This window comes from Lacerta agilis, chromosome 6 (assembly GCF_009819535.1).
Source record: "Lacerta agilis isolate rLacAgi1 chromosome 6, rLacAgi1.pri, whole genome shotgun sequence".
Classification (NCBI taxonomy): Eukaryota; Metazoa; Chordata; class Lepidosauria; order Squamata; family Lacertidae; genus Lacerta; species Lacerta agilis.
The window spans coordinates 65145557-65161102 of NC_046317.1; the positions used below are offsets into that span (position 1 = coordinate 65145557).

Sequence of the window (15546 nt, forward strand, 5' to 3'; positions counted from 1 at the left end):
CCCTCCCCCTTGCACTAAGGTTATTTGCATTTGAAAAACACAAACTATTGTAAATACACTTTCTGCTAAAGAACAAACTGGCTCGTTCCCCTCCTTTTGTTAACCTGGCAAACTTTTTAGCATAATTGAGGTTATGTTTCAACAAGTTCAAGGACACCTCAGCAGACTCTACAGTGTTTTCAAAAAACAAGGACCTGCAGCGAAGAACTGAACAGGCTGTTGTTTCAAAATCTGCAGCTACGTTATCTCGTGTCCCTGAAGTTTCTTATCAAGTCAAGAGACACATTGCTACTATCTTTCAAGCAAAAAACAGCCATGAGAGTCAGTTACTGCTCTCCAAGGCAGCTCTGCATAACTGTCCTCAACTTCTGAGGGGAAAAGCTAGGCAAGGAATTGTGTGGGAGAAGGAAATCCTGTTTGCACCAGGCCAACTACCGCAAGAGGTGATTCAGTGGAGGCAAGAGTTTGTTTTCCCACAGTAAGCTTCATTGTTTGATTGGTCTAAATCACTCTGTAAGGTGAGCGTAAAACCTGTAATGGCCAGGCACCTTATTATTTCACACAAATCAGAGTTAACATCTCCTATTTGTTTGTTCACATTTACATGGATTTTTGCACATTTCATCGGAAAGCACTACAGCTAGCAAATGCACTGTGAAAACCGCTACAAGGCAAGTCCTATTCTCACCTATCCTTTCAGAGAGTGTCTTAAAGGGTGGAGGATGCAGAAATGATCATCATCTGAGGCCCTCCTCCATGAGAGGTCTGGAGGGTGGAGAACGGGGCTTGCCTGGAACCTTCATTACATATCTTTAGGCACCAGGTGAAAATGTTTCTCTATAGCCAGGCCTTTGGCTGATTAACATCCTATGGCCTTTTAAATGTGTTTGTGGGAGGGGAATTATTGGTTTGCTTTATTGTGTACTTTGTGCTCTCATTTTTTATGTTGTGAGCTGCCCTGTGATCTTTGGATGAAGGGCAGTATACACATTTAATTAACAATGATAAGAATAATGCTGACAGTGGAAAGGGAGGTTCATGCTGGTTGTCAAGACCAGGTTTTATTCATTATTTCCAAGCACTGTGGAAATACGGGCTACAGATAAGCAACTTCTACTAAAATAATTTAAGGCACTAGGCAGAGTACTTGTCAGATTACTGGTACATGGTTATGTATTTATTTATTTTATAAATTTCATAAAATTTATAAACTGCCTGATTGTGTGGTGTTTTTTTTTTAATAAACCAACCCTCAGAGCATTTTACAAATACAAAGGAACATTTTTTCTTCTTATGCAAATACTTATTTTCAGTTTACAAACTGCCAGAATGTCCCATTGATTTTAAAGGGGTCTTTCCTGCATTAGCAACATTTATGTGTGTCCAAATACTAGTTTAATGGGGCCTCTTCCTTCTGTGCAGTGTCAAAGCAGCATTGCTTCGGAGTATAATTTGACATTTTACAGCAGCTTGTGAAGCAGAGTACAATTACTCCTGAAACACACTGTCACAGAGATACATGCACTATGTCTGATGCTACTCATTGCATTGAATAGTGTCACAGACCCTACACTGAGAATCCTAACTGTAGTTGCTGAAAGATAGTTTGCTAGTGTTACCACCTGCTTACCTTACTCAAGTGTTGGAGATCACACAGTCCGGGCAAACTGAAATATTGTTCTTCCTCTCTGAATCTTCCTTGCTTGCACTCAGAATATTAATTAAGATTGAAGCCACCTCCCATGGCTGCATGCAGTAAGTGACTCATTTTGAAATAGTGCTTTCGTGCAGGAACTATTGCAAAAATAGAAGGGGAAGTTAACAACCCAATGCTAACCACATCAGACCGAAGACACATGCTTTAAAAGCAAATGGTATTGTTTAAGCTGTAGAAGAGAAAATGTCTCCTGCAGCATAGAGGAAGCCACTGTGTGGTTGATCACATCTGCAAGCAGGCAGCCATTGTTGACTGCATTAGGAACATAGGAGGCTGCCTTTATGCAGAGTCAGATAATTTGTCCATCTACACTGACTGGCAGCAGCTCTCCAGGGTTTCAGGCCAGGGTGTTTGCTAGCTGTACCTGCCAGTGTCGGAGACTGAACCACTAACCACTGAGCTACAATCCTTCCCCAACTCATACTCTCCTTCTGCTATTGCAAAATTGGCTTACACAGCTGTTCTGCTTAACCAGTCAGAATTATCAACCAACTTTGGCTGCAACAGGCACCACCTCCGCCAATCCAACTCCCCCAATTTGTCTTCTGGTAGTAGGTTATCTCATATATTTTCAAGCCCTGTTGGTGGGAAATAATGGAATTCCTTGAAAGTTTCAGGAGGCTCCACAGTGAGATGATCAGTAATGGTGGGCACCCACCACACCTTTCATCACTGCTAGGAAATCCATTGAAATTCACGGCAGTTGGGGAGTGTTGGGTGTATTCTAGGTACCCTGTCAGTTTGCCAGGGGAAATGACTAATTTCAGCAGGCTTACCGAGCACCCTGTAATAAAAGAGCATGTACCACAGAATACATCCCAAAATCCTCTTCAACATACAGAGTTAAGAGTGTACTCCACAAGCAGGCTGCCACTACAGAAAAGACCTGTTCTCCATTCCCTAACGCAGTGGATCTTGGTAAGTGAAGGAAGGTCCCCCTATCCCCAAGTGGTGTCTTACCAGATCTTAGGGCTTTGAGAGGCATGTATGTAAACAGGTGGTCCTAATAGCAATCTGCCAGCAAAAGCTTCTTGCAACATGAATCCTTTAAATTGCTGGTTGCTAGAGAGGTAGCTAAGTGAGTTTCCTTTCTAAGACACGAGGAGTCAAACAGAAATCCCTGATCCTTGTTCTTACAAATTCCATTTGTGGAAAAGAAGGAACATGGTTAAACAGAGGTCAGATACTTTCACTTTCTCTTATAGGGTTCCTATTTTAGGATAACAGTTTGAACAATAACATTTATTTGCCTGCAAGCTAGAATGCATTTCTGATTAAAAACTGAAGGTGGCATTTCAGCTGCCTGAATATACTTGTCCGTGTGTGTGTGTTTTACACTCCAGATCAGGATGTTTAGTTTTAAAAGCCATTAATTTATACAGCCTATATAGGCTTCCAGTCATCAGCCAATTTATTAACATAACCTGCTTTCTCCCCTCATTTTCCTAGAGTTTCTTCTCTCTTTTGTAGCAACACATTAACAGCAATGATTTGGGTTTTCCAGAAAGTGGTGATATCCATTGTATGAGAGGCGACTGTCAGACTTGGCCTCTGCGGGTGGGAAGAAATAAGGATCTGACCCACTGGTCAGATCCGAGTTTCCCACCATAGAGCGTGATCTAATTTAGCAAATTTAGTTTACTTGTATTTAGTAAACAAAGCTGAGAGCTCTAAAACTGCCAAGCTTGTCTAATATTTATTTGTAGTTGCCATTCATTCATTGCTACCAATGAACTTTGGAAATGGAAAAATAAAGTGCTGGAAAAATTTATGTCACTGATTAACAGTCATGATACTATTCTTAACAAGCATTGATTTATAAAAAGGTGTCACATTCCCCCTCACATAATGGGGGGGGGGTGAATTTGATGATGTTATATATGTGTTTCCTGCTTGGCAGGGGGTTGGACTGGATGGCCCTTGTGGTCTCTTCCAAGTCCAACTCTATGATTCTATGATATGTGAGTGTGGAGTCCATAGTGCTTTGATGGTGATGGGCAAAGTATCTGATGAAGCTGGAACTTCAGACTACCTGTAACATCCACAGATGTGGAGGCAGTCAGAACATGACAGTTTTTCTTACTGTGCTTTCAGGGAGAGGTCAGTAACTCTAGACTGTATTTTTAGCTTTTAGGCATTTGTCTATGTGTAAGTAAGTAAGTGCATCATATGTAAGTATTGAAACTTAACCTTTATTCTTGTGTTTATTTATATTGTATGTTTATGTTGTGAACTGCCCTGAGATCTATGGATGAAGGATGGTATACAAATTTAAATAAATGATTGATTGATTGATTGATTGTACCAGATGCATGAGTTGCCAGTGTATTTCCAGGTCAATTTTAAAGTACTGAGCTTATTCTTTTAAGGTAACCTGGTCCCAAACCTTTAGAGTAGAGCTAGGAAACCCTTTTTAGCCTGAACTGCATGCCACTGATGGGTAGGGTTAAAGATATAAAGTGGGTGGAGCTGTGGCCAAAGTGGGTGGAGCAACAGATATGACACTTACCTTTTGTACAGAAGGCTTCATTGCAGCTATGCAAAAGTCTCCATCCTTCATCTAGGCAAAAGCACTCGGAGAGTGTGCAGTAAGGCTGGTGGGAAAGGGGGTATGGGTACTTGTGTGAGGGGGCTTGTTCTTGGAGAGTCCCAAGGCCTAGAGAGCTCCATTCAGCCCCTGAGGTTCACTCTTCCTGCCTTCACCTGTAGTCTGCTCACACTTTGAGATCAGCTTCAGAGACTCTGCTTGTGTATCTGACTGTAAGAGCAATTAGGCTAATGGAAATTAGGGAGAGGGCCTTTTTGGCAGTGGCTCCATGCCTGTGGAACTCTGTTTCAGCTGAAATATATAAGGCTCCATTATTGTAGACCTTTAAGCAAGCCCCAAAGATCCACCTATTTACAATTACCTCCTCTTAAATAGTAATTTTATTGAGTTGAACTATATATGGTGCTGGTGTACAAAGTTATTTAATATCTACATTTCTTTTTTACTATTTAACACACAAAGCGGGTTTTCAACTTCCCTCAAAACCTTCCACTCAGAAGTAACACAGGAAAAGTGTGATTTCCAATCTCCCTTCCAATCTGACTAAGCAGCATGAGATAAAAGAAAATTTATTACAGGAGTAGTGGTGGGATAAAACATGCATTCAGGTGTACCAAAAAAATTAGGAAATAAAGAAACATGAGACAAAAATTAAATAGTACAGTATACAGTTTCAGACTGCAGTACATTTTCTTCTCAGGTGGAATCGTATCATTTGAAAAGACAGATAGGAAAGATCTCTGATGATTCAGGCAATCAGGATTACATCTAAACTATCAGCGCCAGGCAGCTGTAAAGATGTCAACTGCAATTCTTGGATATTTCAGGTTGGGCAATCTTAATAAGAATAGGTAAATAGGGCTACTGTTATGTAAAGCAATGGTAAGACTTTACTTGCAATGAAGCGTTTAATGCCTGTCCTGTTCAATAAGGATATACAGGGTGAGTCTTTTAAAAGAGACCCCGTGGAACATGTTTACTTTGTATCCACGGGGCCTCTCCCTGTAATTAGATCAGTTAGAACTATTATTTCTGAAATCACTGGTATGAATGGTAAAACTGTCCCATTAAGATTGGAATGGGATTAGAGATGGCTTGGAAAGCCTTCTAAGGAACAGGAACCAATGGCCCTCCAGAGGCTGCTGAACTCCAACTCCCATCAGCCATAGTCAGCAAGGGCAAGGATGCTAGGAGCTGAAATCCAACAACATCTGAAGGGCCAAAGGTTCACCATCCTTGTGTTATATAAGCAGCAAAATCTGAATTCATTCACAGAGTGGGATACATTTGCAAAAACTGGAATATATTTTATGTGAGGGTTTTTTTAAAAAAGAAGGTGGGGCTCCTTGCATCACTAGAAAAAGGTTGCACATGGGATTGGAGACTTAGCTGATGGATTTTGCTTCATGGACTGGTTGATTGCTGTGTTGGAATTCAAAAAGAATGTTTCCCATAGCTCGTGGAGGGGAATGGAGGAGGGCTATTATGACTTTGTCCCACTTGTTTCTGCCATCAGGAACTATAGGCTCAGCAAGTATCTTCCTTGTAACTTCTGCTGGTTAACATTTGGGTTGAGCTTCATAGCCTTTTAGTCCTTCAGGTCATATGATTCTAAGTCACAAAGGGAGCTCCACGTTGTTGAAGGTGCCTATTTTTCTGTGCAGTGGAAGGGAGTAACAGTGAAGAGGTGGAGCTTTCCAAACAGAATACCTGGAACATATTGACCCTAATCACAGATACACAGTGTGGAAGCTGCTTTCCTGCGGAACAACCACTGCCAGAGTGTGTATGAATGAAGCAACCACCTAGAGAGGTAAACTAGAGGATCTTTCCCACCCAGTTGTTACCTAGCTGTGAGGTTTGAGAATGATTCAGTTGGAAAAGACGCATGGAGTTGGCTTCACTCTTGGATGTCTGGCATTCATACATAAACCATAGCAATGAGGGATTGAACCACCAAAAACAGGGCTCCTGTGCCACTCTGAGTGTGTATGAAAGAGGCCAGTGAGTTTGTCAGATAATACAACTTAGCTACAATTCTATTTAAATCAATGGACATTTTACCAGTAGCTTGAATGAGAAGTGGATTGCACTTTAGTCTATGATGACATTTCTGCATCAGTGAGCCTGATTCCTGGTCCAGCATGTCGTCCTACAGATTGGTGACCAAGTTAGTAAATGTGAGAGGAACACTACTGAAGTCTTGGCATGCTGCCTTCAGAGGCCACTCTTAAAGCAGAGGATTATATTTTCAGTAAATGATAGTGTTCTTTCATCAACCCATCCTTCTATTCATGCAGAATGTAAACAAACGATGCTGGGAATAAACCTTTCCTGGAAGGCTGCCCTTCAATCCTGCCACACTGCAAAGAAAGAAATACCAGAAGGTGAGACAGTTTTAACACAGAGAGAAAAACCTCAGTGCATTGTAATTGTTGTTGTTGTTCAGTCGTTCAGTCGTGTCCGACTCTTCGTGACCCCATGGACCAGAGCATGCCAGGCACGCCTATCCTTCACTGCCTCTCGCAGTTTGGCCAAACTCATGCTAGTGCATTGTAATTACAAGTCTTACAACAACTGTATTTCTGAGACCATCAGTCCCTTTGGGAGTGGGATGCTGTGCGATATGATGGCTGGAGGCAGCACCCGGCATCATTGGGAAGCTATTGGAGCTCCAGAGCCCTGACCTGACTTTCTGAGCAGTACTGGGTCTACCTGCCATTTTAATATTCAATACACAATATTCCCTCATGCTCAAAGGCATTGTGGGAAATTAAAATTGTGTCTGGCAGCATTGTTGAAAATAAATGGTGGATAGATCCCCTGTCTGGTGCTGAACAGCCCACCACTGCTAACTCCTGCCAAGGCCCACTGACCACAGGACACTTTGCTGAGGACCCCCTCAAACCTAGAGCCAGTCCCATTGGGTAGGGTAACGATCAGTGCCATGATAAGGAATCCCCAGCAATCACCCAGAAGAAACTGTCACATACCCACCAATTGGAGTCCTCCTGTCCTTCTACTACAATTATCTCTCCGGTCTGGAAGGTTAGCTCATCTTCATGGTCAGCCTGACAGTCATAAAGGGCTCTGACCCGACACAGACTGGAGTGTTTCTGAAAATGGGCACCAGAAAGCAATGTCAAGCTTGCAGACACAGATAAAGTTGTTCAGGGTTGGGGGAACTTGTGGCCCTCTAGATGTTGTTGGGACTCCTAACTTCCATCAGCCCCAGCCAGCACAACCAATAGTCAGGAATGATGGGAGGTGTAGTCGAGTAACATCTGGAAGGCCACAGGTTCCCCCAATCCTGATGTAGTTCATGTGGAAGGCCTCAGTCACTTACACATGAAGAGGCTTTATAGCAAGAAGGAAATGCTCAGAACAGAAGGGGTCTTTGAACTGTTATTTTCAGCAACTTGTTGTGGATTCTTAGCAAACAGGGCTGAACGATACATTTGCAAGCAACTGGCATCAATTTAGTCAGTGAAGTCCTCGGTTATATTGTGATGCAGACCTCGTCACAATATGGCTGAGGAGAGAGGGCACCATCGTGCAATTAATTTCTTCACCCCTGAATCCTGTTAGTGACAGAAAGACTTCATTACCTCATCGCTTTGGCTCACTTGGTGATTCATAACATCCCTGGGGCTGACAATTTCACATTAAAAGTGGTGCACAGACTAACCCCCCCCCCCATTCTTCAGAAGCTTAATTCTCCCCCCACCTCTCCTACAGTAGTCAGAGGCAGCTTAGGTCGGTGAAAGGCAATCATCCTTAGCTAATAGTACACTAAAATGAAGAGGGAAAATGAAAGCACTTAGTAAGAAAATTTAAATTTAAATGACGAACACACCAAACCCCCCCTTTTTGGCAGTGGTGGTGGGACATCATCTGAGGATTCAAGTGATGATTCCAGTGAGTGGGAGGAAGTCCACTGGCTTTTTCTTGCATGTTGATTTTGCTCACAAAGTGTCCCCTCTTCCTTTAAGGCAGCTGCAACACAAAACACAGCCCTGTTGTGTTACTTCATGTTGGAAGTGCAACAGTAGTGATCATTCTGTGTGCAACTTGTAGGTGAATTCTGTCAATGTTAAAATCAACTAGCTAAGAGGAGGACAGGTCGAGGTCTTGCTTAGCAACCATGCAGAGTACCATGATGTTTGCTGAGGTATAACATGCTCTTACTGAATGTGTAGTTCTGCAGGAGATTTCCTCTGTATGATTAGTTGAATGTCTCCTGAAGTAAGAAAAACAAACCTCTCCAGCCCTTTCTGCTCAAATTATACACAGTTTTTGTTCAGATTTCCTTCACAAAAAAACTTGCTCAGGATATGTTTTCTCTGTGGAATCTGGCACTACATATTTCAGTTTAAAAAAAATGAAATTAGCAAGTGTTGCAGTTTACCTCTGCAGCCAGTCCTCACACAGTTTAAAGACAAAAAGAAGGTAAAATTGACACAGTACTAATAATTTACACCTGAATTTTGCCTTGCAAGTATAGCAGGATTTGCTACACAGTTTCAGGGAAATCCAAAACAAGAGGGATGACATTTTAAAACGCCTAGTAGTGGAGGGGCAGTCAGGTAATAAATAGAGGCAAGGTTACACATCACCAGCAAGCACCTCGGAACCAAGTGAGACAATGGTACTATACTGGTTCACATCTGAAAGGTTTGAACCACAATTCAACAGAAGCTCCCCTCAAAGTACTTGCTAAACCAGAGCAATAGCTTGGGCGAGGAAGCACAGGGATGCAATGGTTAGGGGAACGTATCACCCAAGGCACTTCCTGACTGTTGTTATTTTGGAGTGGGGTTCAATCACATAACAGCAAATTTAGCTTGTGCAATCCCAGGTGACTGAAAGTCATGTGCAACAAACCTGGTTTCTCTCCAAAATTAAGTCAGGCTGAATGTTCATCAAATAGCCAATGCCCTGTAATCATACAGCAATCAGGAGGAATGCTCAATAAACAGGTCATTTGGAAGCGCCCCTAGATTGTGAAATGGTGTCAAAATGGAAGAACAAGGCTGATGTAAGAACACCTTGTGCAACTGAATACAAGGAAGTAAAATTCACAAAACTTATGATATAGTAGAAATCCATAGGTTCCAAAAGAAATCAACTTTAAAAGGAAAGAATATGTGAAATATTGTTGGAGGACTATAGTGGGGAGAAGGAAGTAGCCCAGCTGGTATTTGCTGAGAGAGGGAGAGGGAGAGAAAGTTTTACCTTGTCGCCAGGAATCCACCACCACTTCAGGGAGTTCAGAAGAATTAGAGCTAAAGGAAATAAGGGGGGGGGGAGTGTTCATTCACCTTGAAGAATCCCTCATTTCCTAATCAAGGTGCTTGAAAAACAGCAGCCACCTAGAAACTCATACCAACTCACAGGTGAGCAGAAGAAAAGCAGCTGTCTTGTAAATGAAGATTCTGACCAATATAAATTTTATATTCACAATGCAAGTTAAAGTTGCTTCCATATTGTCACTATATTGCGGGTATGATTCCATCATATACCAGAAACTTCGGTTTGCACAATTAAAGAAAATTTGGTGCTCTTGCAGAACAAAACAAAACCCCTCAAATTATTTTGGTGGTCAGGAAAGTATACTGGAAAGAATGGGATGACAGCAATGTTGGGCAACGTTACATAACCTCCGTGCAAATTCTGTGCAAATGAATCAGAATGAACAAACAGGAAATCTGGAAGAGCCCTAACTGAACTGCTTTAAACCTCATTCTCTGCTCTTGAGCAGTATATACAGAGACAGACAGATTGACAAAGACAAAGATTGCCCAACCACCCTATTTCAAAACACAGCTGGGATGCACCAGGCAATCAGCTCTACATCACAGCGCCTCTCCAGAACTGTGCTTTATTGCGGATGCATTCTGCACCATGTTCCTGACACAACAGTAGTGGTGGATTTATTCTGCTTTAGTTTGTTCTGCAATGCTGCCCCATTATTGCTGCCCAGGGGGGGTGCTATGGTGCAACAAAAGTGGGACAAAAATAAACCAGAACATTTGTAGTATGCAAAGTTCAGCAGTAAGCTATGATATATGAGCCGACCAAAAATGAAGCAGGAAGACTGCCGCAAAACATTTGCAGCTGCAAACAGTATTGAAAGTGGGATCACATGTTGACAGCCCCAATAGCTTCAGGAGCACCAATCATGCATGTGCAGTAAAAAGGATGTCTGGAGGAGCCCCCAGACACACACTGTTACCTCAACCTCCTAGGAGAGGCTCCTTCTGGAGAGCAACGTCTTGGAAGGGAGAAAGATCTAGGGTCTAAGACAGAGACAAAGGGAGTTTTCTGTTTACAAACAGGCGTCAGGTCAGTTTACTATAGCCTAAACGTCTGAGGAAACAATCCTTTGATGACATAGTAAAACCAGTTGAGTCCCTCCCCTGTTTGCCACAATGACTAATTTTGTGAATGTTCTGATCTGCCTCTGATATGCATGTGCCCAGAACACATCTCACAATCTCTCAAAAATCCTTCAAAATGTGGATCCACCAAGGAGGCATTATAAAATCATGGTCTCAACATGTCAGAGGATTCACAAATCCTGTCACTGCAGCAAAACAAAACAAAACAAAAAAACCAACTTGTGGACACTTAACAGCATCAATGACATGTCAAAATGGTTGTGAATTAGAGTGCTGCATTCAGGATAGTTGTGGTCTATTTTCACTATCATGCCATGTCCCTGACTTTCATGTAATCAGTTTGAAGGTCATTTGCTACCTCAAAAGAATGCATTCATCCTCTCTCCATTCTGGATTGTTTGGAATGCTTCTGAAGTGATTCAGTATATGAACTGATGGGCATTTTTAAAGAAATAGCTAATGTGCTAAAATAAACCCAATTTGATTTTTAAAGAGAATTTTAGCTAGATGAACTGAATTTGTGAACCCACCACATCTTGATTAAAATCATATTTTTTGCAGGTTTGCAAGATGTGGTAGCCCACATATTCAAAGTGTGTCAGAGAATTCACAGATAATCAACATTTAGAAATGGGTGCAGGAAGGCGTATGGAAAAAAAATCATCCGTGTTTCCTAACTTCATATACCTAGAGCTGTGTTTCCAGATTTTAACACACTGGTGTCCTGTGGTAGTTTGTGAATAAGAAGAGTTAACATCCCTAGTCAATGTTAGCAGTGGATCAATGGTATACCTCAGCATAAAGCCTTCCGCCCCCCACCCTCCGTAGATCTAGATATACAGTGGACGCTTGGCTTGCGAACGTGATGTGTGCGGGAGGCACATTCGCAACCCGCAGCACTGTGTCAGCGCATGCACAAAGCACCAAATCCGGAAGTAACCCATTCCGGTACTTCCGGGTTCGGCACAGTGCGCAACCCGAAAACATGCAACCTGAAGCAGCCATAACCTGAGGTATGACTGTATTCCTGTTCCTCATTTTCATAATCAATTCAGCAATCCTCAACTGATTCAGTGAGCTCTCTTACCTGCACTTGGGCTGGTAGGATTAAGTGGTGTGCTGGGAGAAGGCTCTGAGGAGGTCCGCTTATGTCGAATTGTCAGAGGTGGAGGCAGGATCTTTCTAGGTGCTATGTCTGCAGGGAGGACTGACCAGCTGGATGGGGGCAGTGGAGGAGGGAAGCTGGGTGCTGACCAAAAAAAGAGAAAAAGTCAGTGATAACACTCTTGTTAAAGGTTGTTGGACTGCAGATCCCATCAGCCTCAGCCAACATGCCCAGTGGTGAGGCTTGATGGGACTTGTAGGTCAACAATGTCTGGAATGCCATGAGTTCTGTACCCATGCCCTAAAAATAAAGGAGCTGGCCATCTATACCTAGGTGCAAAATTTAAGATGTATTGTATATTTTGCATATGAATAGGAGATGCAGGACACTGCTCACTACCATGGCAGTATTTACAGTTGAAAGTGGCAGTCAATTAGTCCCTTCTTTCATGTTGCTGCACTATATCTGTGGGTATGAAGACGTGTCAACCTCTGCCCCTCCCTGTCTTCTAGGTCTCCAAAATCCCCGACCAGAATGTAAAGTGGTATGAATAATGCACCTTTAGTCAGGTAGTCTTTGGCCTTACAGCCCTGACACTTTACCCCCCACACAAAATAAGCTGTAGGGTACACTTTGCACATTGTGGAGAGACAGAAGCCAACATCTCTACCTAGGCAAAATGGGAGTAACTAGATGGCTCATATGGTACATCAGGGAATTAGCTAACATAGGAATGGTGTCGTTATAGTACTATCATTCTGTGGCTATAAAGGCAGTGATGAAATAGGACATTATTGATGCTGTCTAACCTTTAGGTGCATTGCGCGGTGGCAGCGGTGGGCCTGTACAGGCGGGGGGAGATGTTGGCACAATGGGTCTCGACGCAGAAACATGTGGCACAGCATATAGCTCACGGAGCTTCTCTGGGGATAGTGGACTGGCTCCCTTTGAGAAGTCAGCTGGATTTTTCCATGACTGAGAGGCTGTTCCAGGCAGATTGTAGCAGCTCTGAGGACGATGAAAGCGATCTTTTTTCGCTGGACTAAGCTGAAACGAATAAATGTAAACCATGTTAACAGAGAGCAGACTAAAACACTAGAAACCTTACCCAAGAACAGCATCGCTGGATCAGCAGCCCAATTTAATTTAGTATTCTGCTTCCAACAGCCAACAGCCACCAGGAAGCTTTCAAGAGGTCACAAAGGGCAATAGCAGTTCACTGTTGTTTGATATTCAGAAGAAAACTACTTCTGCACATGGAAGTTCCAGCTAACAGGATGCACACAATGCATGTAGAATAAATGGATGAAGTGCTTCTCCTTGAAACGTATTCATTTTTAACAATTCCGAGGTCCTTGTTCAAATAAGAACTAATAATTATAGTCAGTGCCTGATCTTGGAAACCAGATGCTTGTCTATTTTGGATCTAAGTTTGAAAGACTTAAGTTGTGTGATGGCCCTTTTAAATGAGTTGTCAAACTTTTTTTCTTCAGGCAAGCACCTCATGATTGTTCCCTTGTGCAGGCAGAAATGCTTGTGCTAATGGAATGACCTCCTTAGCACTACCGTGTTTCTCATAAAATAAGACACTGTCTTATATTTTTTTCCCCTCAAAAACCCCCACTATGGCTTATTTTCAGAGGATGTCTTATTTTTATTACCGCAGATTTATAAAGGGACCAAGTGAGAGCCATGAGAAGTACTAAATGTGGGTGCAGGCTGCCAAGACTGCACAGCTTATGTACGTTCTCTGCAAAACTATTTTTTTTTCTTTAACACAAAGGAAATTCAAATACAATGGCAAGTATTTTTTTTTTGGGGGGGGAGGAGTAATTTAGTCCCAATCCCAATACCAGTAGTTTAACATACAAGAATAGGGTCCCTCTGGAGCCTGGTGAACAACCTAGCAAGTCCCCAGTCCAAAGTGTTGTGTGAAAGTGGTGAAAGAATATAAAATACAGAAAATAAAAACCGTTTAGCCATGGGAGGGGGGGAGGGGAGATACCCACTTCACTGACTCAGGGCTCCGCGTGGCGCTGCTGGGCGTCCCTCTCCGTGCTGCAGCAGTAGCTGGTTCTGGGCGCCGAGCCGGCAGGCCTCCTTGGCCAGACCAGGCAGAGGCGAGGCCACTGGCTCGGGGAGCTCCGCGCAGCGCTGCTGGGCGTCCCTCTCCGTGCTGCAGCAGCAGCCGGTTTCGGGCACTGAGCCGCCAGGCCTCCTCAGCCGGGCCAGGCGGAGGCGAGGCTGCTGGCTCGGGGTGCTCCGTGCATTGCTGCCGGGCGTTCCGCTCGGCGCTGCAGCAGCTGCCGGTTCCGGGCGCCAAGCCAGCAGGCGGAAGCCGGGCTAGGCGGAGGCAAGGCGGCTGGCTCGGGGCGCTCTGCGCAGCGCTGCCGGCCGTTCCGCTCGGCGCTGCTGCAGCAGCTGGTTCCGGGCGCCAAGCCAGCAGGCGGAGGCCGGGCCAGGCGGAGGCGAGGCGGCTGGCTCAGGGTGCTCCGCATGGCGCTGCTGGGCGTCCCTCTCCGTGCTGCAGCAGCAGCCGGTTCCGGGTGCCGAGCCGGCAGGCCTCCTCCTCCTCTTGCCGCGGCTCAGTGCTCTCACTCCGTGCGGCGCTGTTGTAAAGAAGATGGGCAGCATCTGGAGGGCGGCTCCTCCAGCAGGAAGGAGGCTCGGAGGTGCGGGCAGCCTCACCTCTTCCTTGGCGCCCTCCAGAACTGCACCCAGCACTACGGCTTATTTTCGGGGTATGTCTTACATTTCGTAAATGCTTGAGAATCCTGCCATGGCTTATTTTATAGGCACGTCTTATTTTATGAGAAACACGGTATGTTGACCACAACCCGTGGGTTGCAACCTAGCACAAAATCAAGTCTGCTGAAATCAATGGCTTTGAGTGGCCTTGGAATACATTGGTTAAAATGATTCACATTAATAACCCCAGCAGTGGATCATTTTTGGGATCCTGCCAATTCTATAATTCAATGACTACAGAAATATCCATTCGGTTTTGGCTATTTTCACAAACACCCTGCCGGAAGAGGCACCCAACTTTAAGCGACCAAATGTGTTTTAGGAAGGTGCTGAGAAATGGGAAGCAATGAGACCTCCAGCTCACAAAACAACTGATCAAAAGTGCTGGGACCTTACCTTCTCATCCAGATCATCATCACTTTCGAACATGTCTTCTTGGCCCAGCCGCCACTCGTATTCCACATGAGCTCGCATGTTGAACTGATCATTTTGAGCCTGCAATAGCTGCAAGACAGAGGACACTCACTCTAGTATCTCTTTACATTCTTTCTTATTATAGTTTGGGAAAGTTCCAAAACAAACTTTACGTTTGCTGGAGTCCTAGCTGCTCTCTTTTGTATTCCAGGGTTCTAGTGGGGAAGTGGCAAATAGTACTGCCGAAGGACACAAGGTGCTTCCAGCTTAATATGGAGGTTTAATATTGTAAACAGGTCACTGAGATATCACAAATGGGTCATTGGGAACAGTTTGTTTTCTTTTAGTTTATCAGATTTTCCCTGGAAAAGGAAAATCCAATTTAAAAGAGGGGCAGGACAGGATGCAGGCTGCCATATTAATGCCAACGATGTTGTGTGGACGCTGCAATTTTAAAAAAAACTTGTGGGCATGATGAGCAGCCGTCCCACAATAAATAACCATCTGGAAGCACCCAGAGGAGAAGGGGTAGTGGGGGCTAAAATCTGAACACCACAAATTGCCAATAAATTGTTGGTGAATTGGGGCTGTATTTCTGTCACTTCCTTAACTA

General features: G+C 43.8%; 1 protein-coding gene across 3 annotated transcripts in view; it reads right to left on the minus strand.

The window, feature by feature from the left end:
• Positions 1-6302: 6302 nt before the first annotated feature.
• The window catches only part of LOC117048841 (arf-GAP with SH3 domain, ANK repeat and PH domain-containing protein 1-like), a 34063-nt gene continuing 24819 nt past the window's right edge, over positions 6303-15546 (minus strand). The window contains exons 21-28 of one of the 3 annotated variants that reach the window (XM_033153188.1): positions 14916-15023; positions 12581-12818; positions 11754-11915; positions 10501-10564; positions 9501-9550; positions 8122-8261; positions 7263-7381; positions 6303-6628 (exon numbers count right to left, since the gene is read on the minus strand). In XM_033153188.1, the coding sequence (XP_033009079.1) occupies positions 6541-6628; positions 7263-7381; positions 8122-8261; positions 9501-9550; positions 10501-10564; positions 11754-11915; positions 12581-12818; positions 14916-15023 (969 nt within the window). In that variant the 3' untranslated portion in view covers positions 6303-6540. Of the gene's footprint in view, positions 6629-7258; positions 7382-8121; positions 8262-9500; positions 9551-10500; positions 10565-11753; positions 11916-12580; positions 12819-14915; positions 15024-15546 lie in introns of those variants that run through there. The other 2 variants (XM_033153189.1, XM_033153191.1) reach the window with 2 other exon arrangements.